Raw genomic sequence first — 7,500 nt, forward strand, 5'->3', positions numbered from 1 at the left:
GCGCCGAGTTGGACACTGACGCCAACGACATCTACAGAGCGTGTTACCCGTGTCTGCCCTACACCTGCATACGCACCTTTTACAGGTGAGCCTCACAGTACACTGTAAGGCAGTGCACTTAAATCTGTCCAGTGTAGTTGTGTCTCAAATCAAACCCTGCTGCTACACACTTACAGGAAATGACTCGACAGTTTCTTCTTCTACTACTTTTTAACACTGATTGTAACCAGTCGTTGAAACACTATCACTGACACTTGACAACACTTTTCTACAATTGAAACAAGTTATTAAGTTGTGTTTCATTGTGTTATTACTGTTGTTTTGTTGTAAAATGAGTGTTTTCTCGAGACATTTAAGCCATTAAGCAACGTAGCTCCAGACGTAGCGTCATCTATGTCTCTAGTGATGTGTCTCAAATCGCGCACTTCTCTAAGTGCACTGCTTTATAGTACACTGTAAGGCAGTGCACTTAAATTAGGACAGTGTAGTTCTGTCTCAAATCAAACTCTGCTGCTACACACTAACAGGAAATGACTCGACAGCTTCTTCTTCTACTACTTTTTAACGCTGATTGTAACCAGTCGTTGAAACACTATCACTGACACTTGACAACACTTTTCTACAATTGAAACAAGTTATTAAGTTGTGTTTCATTGTGTTTTCATTGTGTTATTATTGTTGTTTTGTGGTAAAAATTAGTGTTTTCTTGAGACATTTACGCCATTTAGCAACGTAGCTCCAGACGTAGCGTCATCTATGTCTCTAGTGATGTGTCTCAAACCACACACTTCTCTAAGTGCACTGCTTTAGAGTACACTGTGATAAAGTGCACTTACTTGCCCAGTGCTCAAATTTGTCCAGTGTAGTTCTGTCTCAAATCAAACTCTGCTGCTACACACTTACAGGAAATGACTCGACAGTTTCTTCTTCTACTACTTTTTAACACTGATTGTAACCAGTCGTTGAAACACTATCACTGACACTTGACAACACTTTTCTACAATTGAAACAAGTTATTAAGTTGTGTTTCATTGTGTTATTACTGTTGTTTTGTTGTAAAAGGAGTGTTTTCTCGAGACATTTAAGCCATTTAGCATCGTAGCTCTAGACATAGCGTCATCTATGTCTCTAGTGATGTGTCTCAAATCGCGCACTTCTCTAAGTGCACTGCTTTATAGTACACTGTAAGGCAGTGCACTTAAATTAGGACAGTGTAGTTCTGTCTCAAATCAAACTCTGCTGCTACACACTTACAGGAAATGACTCGACAGTTTCTTCTTCTACTACTTTTTAACACTGATTGTAACCAGTCGTTGAAACTCTATCACTGACACTTGACAACACTTTTCTCCAATTGAAACTTTTCTACAAAGTTATTAAGTTGTGTTTCATTGTGTTATTACTGTTGTTGTGTTGTTTTGTGGTAAAATAGTGTTTTCTCGAGACATTTACGCCGGTATCTGCTCCGAAGACGTGTCGTCATTGACATAGCTTCGGTTTAGCTTCAGTTTAGCTTCAGTTTAGCTTCTGTTTAGCTTCAGGTTAGCTTTAGTTTAGCTTCAGTTTAGCTTCAGTTTAGCTTCGGTTTAGCTTCAGTTTAGCTTCAGTTTAGCTTCTGTTTAGCTTCAGGTTAGCTTTAGTTTAGCTTCAGTTTAGCTTCAGTTTAGCGTCAGTTTAGCTTCAGTTTAGCTTCAGTTTAGCGTCAGTTTAGCTTCAGTTTAGCTTCAGATTAGCTTCGGTTTAGCGTCAGTTTAGCTTCAGTTTAGCTTCAGTTTAGCTTCAGTTTAGCTTCAGTTTAGCTTCATCTACGTCACTAAGATGGAGGACGTTGAAGTGTGCATCGATCCACACTCAATTTTCTGGACATTTGAGTGCACCAAATGAGTGCTCATTGCACACTACATTATCATCGGGACGCACTTTTGCACTTAAAATATTAAGTGTAAGTGCAGAAGTACGCGATCTGAGACACACAGATACACACAGAGACATATCTTTTCCCACTCTTTAAATTCTTTCCTCGTTTTTTCATGCTCCATTTGTACTTTATTAATATTTTAATAATAGAAAGAGTTCTAGTCAACATGTCGTCGCTCGATTCTTCCACGACAGCAGCAGCAGATTTCTAGCAATTGTTGAAACATTCAATTTCTTTCACACTTTGAAAATAGCATTTATTTCCCAAACACCGATGACATGTGTGATGGATCCGAACTCTGCTGCTATGTCTGGAATAAACCGGGATAACCAGGTGTTGCTGTTCCTCAGACCTGCCGTGTTGATGCTGTCCGGACCGGATCAGTCTCAGGTATGCGTGCAGGTCCCTCCGGCTGCACTGCAGGGGATTCTCGAGACCTCGCCCCAGAAGATCCACAAACAGTCAGGTGACCTCACTTTACGTGTTCGTGTAAAAGAGCGAGATGACAAAAGTCATGACATCCTGGTCACAGCAGGGTCAGACCAGCACCTCCGGACGGCGGCGGAGAAGATCCTGAACCTCGTGGTTCTTCCGAAGAAAACCTTCACAGTTTCACTTCAGAGCATCTTCATGTGTGACGAAAACAACGTGGTCGTGTCTCAAGAGTTCACGCTGCTTCACGTGCGGCCTCAGGGGGATCCGAGGGTCACGTGACCCTAATGAACCTGCAGCACCTCATTTAGGTGAGTCTGACTCCGCCCCTTTCACTACCTGTTTAACCAGCCACACTTGGTCTAAGCTATGTTGTTTCTAGTTTCACTCAATTTCACCAATATTTTAATATCGCTCTATATTTAAGTGTATATCTCTGGAGTTTAAGTGTATATTTATGGAGTTTAAGTGTATATTTCTGGAGTTTAAGTGTATATTTGTGGCGTTTGAGTGTATATTTATGGAGTTAAAGTGTATATTTGTGGCGTTTGAGTGTATATTTATGGAGTTAAAGTGTATATTTATGGAGTTTAAGTGTATATTTGTTGAGTTTAAGTGTATATTTATGGAGTTTAAGTGTGATATTAGTTGAGTTTAAGTGGATATTTATGACGTTTGAGTGTATATTTATGGAGTTTAAGTGTATATTTGTTGAGTTTAGGTGTATATTTATGGAGTTTAAGTGTGATATTAGTTGAGTTTAAGTGGATATTTATGACGTTTGAGTGTATATTTCTGGAGTTTACGTGCATATTTCTGGAGTTTTAATGTATATTTATGGAGTTTAAGTGTATATTTGTTGAGTTTAAGTGTGATATTTGGAGTTTAAGTGTATATTCATGTAGTTTAAGTGTATATTTCTGGAGTTTACGTGCATATTTCTGGAGTTTTAGTGTATATTTATGGAGTTTAAGTGTATATTTGTTGAGTTTAAGTGTATATTTATGGAGTTTAAGTGTGATATTTGGAGTTTAAGTGTATATTCATGTAGTTTAAGTGTATATTTCTGGAGTTTACGTGGATATTTCTGGAGTTTTAGTGTATATTTATGGAGTTTAAGTGTATATTTGTTGAGTTTAAGTGTATATTTGTTGAGTTTAAGTGTATATTTATGGAGTTTAAGTGTATATTTCTGAAGTTTAGGTGTATATTTATGGCGTTTAACTGTATATTCATGTAGTTTAAGTGTATATTCATGGAGTTTAAGTGGATATTTATGGAGTTTAAGTGGATATTTATGGAGTATAAGTGGATATCGTTTCTGTCTAAAATGCAAGATATTTTCAGAAATTAAAAGAAAAACAAACAAACTTATCCAGTTACACTTTATTTCCGTATATAAAACAAACGCAGCATGTACTGGGCTAGCATAGTATCAATATTAAATATGTTAAATATTTATAATGCGCCAGCTTGAAACTCTTTTACAGAAAAACCAACTTGAGCTTTGAAGCCTATAACACAGTTTGTCTTGAGGTGTTTTTTTTAATATTCTACAGATTTTCTGCATCACTGTATACATACAACCAAGCTTTTTGATAATATAATGGATTTAAATCAAGTAACATCGACAATGTCCACCTACTGCCTGTGTCCTTTATTATTACATTCAATATTTGACATGTTTCTGTCTGTACTTTCAACAACTAAATCTTCACCTTCCACTCACTAGTCAAACCTCTATTTTAAATGAATTTAAATGTGTTTTTCCACAACTAAAATGAAATAAATTCATTTTATTTTGTATCACCTGGTCTGACCTGCAGCTCACTTCCCTGTTATGCAAGTCAAATATTTGTACGCGTAAGCTTTTAAAACCTTCGAACAACAACAAACAAACGTGATGCTGCAACAGTCTTTTGATGCTCACAGCGACGTCAGCTCCTCAAAGTTACTTTCATTTTGCGCCGAGACTGTAGAGATCGTCCAGCAGATCTGTCGTCGGAAGACAAAATGAAAGAATGAATCAAATGAAACGAGCGAGTTCAAGAGAAGGATCTGGACGTACCTCCGTTGGAGCCACCTTGGGGGGGTCCTCCCTCCTGCTCGCTGAACAAACCGTTGAACCCTGACTTCTTGGGATTACGGTCGTCTTCATCTTTGTCGTCTCTGATTTTGTCCTTTATGAACGAGAATAAACCTCCGTCGTCATCGTCGTCCTTCTTCTTGTCCTTGTCCTTTCCGAACGAGAAAAATCCTCCATCGTCTTCGTCGTCCTTCTTCTTGTCCTTGTCCTTTCCGAACGAGAATAATCCTCCATCGTCATCCTCGTCCTTCTTCTTGTCGTCTTTGTTGCCGAACATGTCGTCCACGGCGTCTGTCATCTTGTCTTTGATGAAGTCCACTGTTGGAACCACAGGCAAGGCCAACGTTACGCTTAATATTACAGGTTAAAGATTTCTCTGGTCGATAAGTTAAGCGTAAATCAAACATTAACCCCTGGGGTCGACTAAATGGTTTAAAATATAACGTAAACAATGTAAAATCCACTTACTAGCTTTTTCTTTCAGGAATTTGTCCATGTTGAGAGATGAAGCTCGCCCGGCTGCGTACTGTCGCACTGACTCTCGGGTGTCGCGCTCCTCGCCTAGAGTGGGTCAGGTGACCCGACAAACCTGTTCCGCCAGGTGTGCGAGCACAACATTTGTGTGTCAGGCTGCACGAAAATATCTGGTTTTCAATGACTCATTTGTTCTTGAATGTGACGAAGACGCCCCAAATCTCATGTTGCTGCTCCCACAGTAACATGTGACGCAAACCTTTTCTAAATGGTCCAGAGTCCAGACGACCTCACTCACTCTACGACAACTTAACTAAACAAAAGTGTGTGTGAAGAAGCTCGCACAGATACAAGCCCTAAAACACATAATCCAAATAGTACCATATGTAAACATGCTTACACGTATGTAATCTCAAATGAAAACAAAATCAAATTACACACACAGTAACAAATACAAATGTTTCTTCTGTTTCGAAACCACTACTCGTTAAAGCACCAATACACAAGCTCAAGTGGATGTCTTTGGCTCCCCCTAGTGTCAGAGCAATGTAGCTGCTATAACGTGGAACCTGTCGTCGCCAGGTCACAGTATGTATATTTGTTGGCGAACCAAGCTGAAGACTCTTGTGTCGTGTTTGTGGTTTAATCTTCCTGGAAACCTTGAAAAGTCTCCCAGTACTTCATAGCAAAACACTGGTGGTCACATGATGATCACGGACTCTGTGGGCTGTTTTTTTCTATCTATTGTCATTAATAAAAATCAGAAAACAATAGACAAAAGCAATTGACAAAATCAAAAAAGAGTTACATCTACTACAATATGTTTTTTGGTCATCAATCTTCGCAGTACTCCAGGAAGTACAATTACAGAAAGTACTCTCAAATCCTTCATTTTTATTGACTCATGATAACAGATTTTTAAAACCAGCTCGCAACCATCGGATCTTACTTTTATATTCTGAAAGTTTATGATTCTGATTTAGTTTTAAAAATGTTTTGTTTTATTTAAAAGGTAAAACCTGTGCTAGGTAGTTATTTATGGGACTATATGAAAAAGAATTTCAAGTTTTTTAAATGTTTGAAAATAAACTTATTGCTGCTTTGTTTTGTCCTTGTTGGGTTTATCTGTAATGATGTAATCAACGTCTGTGAGTCATTTTCTTGTTCCTCTAAAAGCTGCAAAATGTTTATCTATTCATGTGTTTTAAATGTTTTTTATTTTTATGTGGAATGTGAAGTTTTAATTATCATAACAAGTTTGTTTCTTCACTTTCATTTTATAATGTGGGAATGAATAAGTGACTCAGCAGTTAAATAACCTCTTTCAAAGTACATTAGTTATGTACATATATGTTATGTACATAACTAATGTTATTGAGCTGGTGAATGGATAAAACACATGTTAATAGAAACATGTAGATTGTAAAACAACTTTGTCGCCTTCACAGTTTTATATTGAGAAACACAAAAATCACAACAAAAGCTTTATGGTCCTAACTTCAAAAATAAAACCTTAAAAAAACGAATGTACAAGTGGAGATCGAATCAATTGACGACAGTTTTACATTGAAAGTTCAATCTTTATTTGAAGATGTTTGACAACATTGATGACACATTTGGTCCTTTATCTTCTTCCTGGAACTGGTCTTTTGCAAATTCCAGACCTGGAACAAAACAAGAAGACAAACTTAGCACCAGCTTCGTCTCCAGAACTCTTACATGTTTCTCATTATGTGTATTATCTTATGTCATTCTTTTGTTCTGAACTGCCACCACATGATAAAATGGAGTGAATACAAGACTAGAAATAAAGGTTTCTGATCCTGACATCAATGTGAAGTCGTCTCTTACCTTTTTGGACCAGGTTCATCGCCATGTCATTCTTTTTGTCTTCTTCCTCCTTTTTTCCACCAATTCCCTCGAAAACATTTGTCACTTTGGACCAAAACAAGAAGACAAACTTAACACCAGCTTCGTCACCGGAACTCTCACATGTTTCTCATTATGTGTGTTATCTTATGTCATTCTTTTGTTCTGAACTGCCACCACATGATAAAATGGAGTGAATACAACCCTGGAAATAAAGGTTTCTGATCCTGACATCAGTGTGAAGTCGTCTCTTACCTTGATCGAAAATGCCGTTCTTCTCATCCTTGTCTTCTTCCTTTTCTTTTCCAGTAATTCCATCCATAGCATCGTCCACAAGATCATTCACTTTGTTCTCTGGAACAAACATGCGTGTCAGTGAATCACCAATTTCTGTTTCAAGTTGCTCCAGCGTTTGTGGCAGCAGAACGAACTCCAGGAGACAGATATTGAGCATTAAGGATTTCAGATAAGAAGGACTTGATGAGAAATGTTTCGATTTTTCTTCTTCTTTTAAGTATAAAACTCCATGGAAAACGTCTTGTCAACAAACTCTTCTCAGAGACGACACAGTCAAGTCCTCATCAGTCGAGTCACAATGTTTTAACAAATAACTGGTTCCACGTACGACCTCCATACTCACACACTGTTCCCAAAAACATCCATATTTTGGTGCAGAATCCCCCCCCCCCCGTTCAATACTTCTACTAGTCAGCGTGTTTTG

At 37.9% G+C, this 7,500-nt stretch overlaps 2 protein-coding genes across 3 annotated transcripts in view; one reads left to right on the top strand and one right to left on the bottom strand.

The window, feature by feature from the left end:
• Positions 1–6,358, top strand: part of shld2 (shieldin complex subunit 2) — a 13,057-nt gene extending 6,699 nt beyond the window's left edge. Inside the window, exons 9-12 of one of the 2 annotated variants that reach the window (XM_087803393.1) lie at positions 1–85; positions 2,269–2,384; positions 2,451–2,661; positions 4,921–6,358. The exon at positions 1–85 is cut by the window's left edge and continues 150 nt beyond it. In XM_087803393.1, the coding sequence (XP_087659519.1) occupies positions 1–85; positions 2,269–2,384; positions 2,451–2,632 (383 nt within the window). In that variant the 3' untranslated portion in view covers positions 2,633–2,661; positions 4,921–6,358. The remainder of the gene's footprint in view (positions 86–2,268; positions 2,385–2,450; positions 2,662–4,920) is intronic. The other variant, XM_087803394.1, reaches the window with a different exon arrangement.
• Positions 3,722–5,016, bottom strand: LOC148069042 (uncharacterized). The gene is made up of 3 exons (XM_087803396.1): positions 4,905–5,016; positions 4,419–4,754; positions 3,722–4,345 (listed from the first exon to the last, which is right to left on the bottom strand). The coding sequence occupies exons 1-3, from the start codon at positions 4,930–4,932 to the stop codon at positions 4,308–4,310; spliced, it is 402 nt and encodes a 133-aa protein (XP_087659522.1). The 5' UTR covers positions 4,933–5,016; the 3' UTR covers positions 3,722–4,307.
• Positions 6,359–7,500: the final 1,142 nt, after the last annotated feature.

Source organism: Callionymus lyra, chromosome 11, assembly GCF_982586985.1.
Source record: "Callionymus lyra chromosome 11, fCalLyr1.hap1.1, whole genome shotgun sequence".
NCBI classification, from domain to species: domain Eukaryota; kingdom Metazoa; phylum Chordata; class Actinopteri; order Syngnathiformes; family Callionymidae; genus Callionymus; species Callionymus lyra.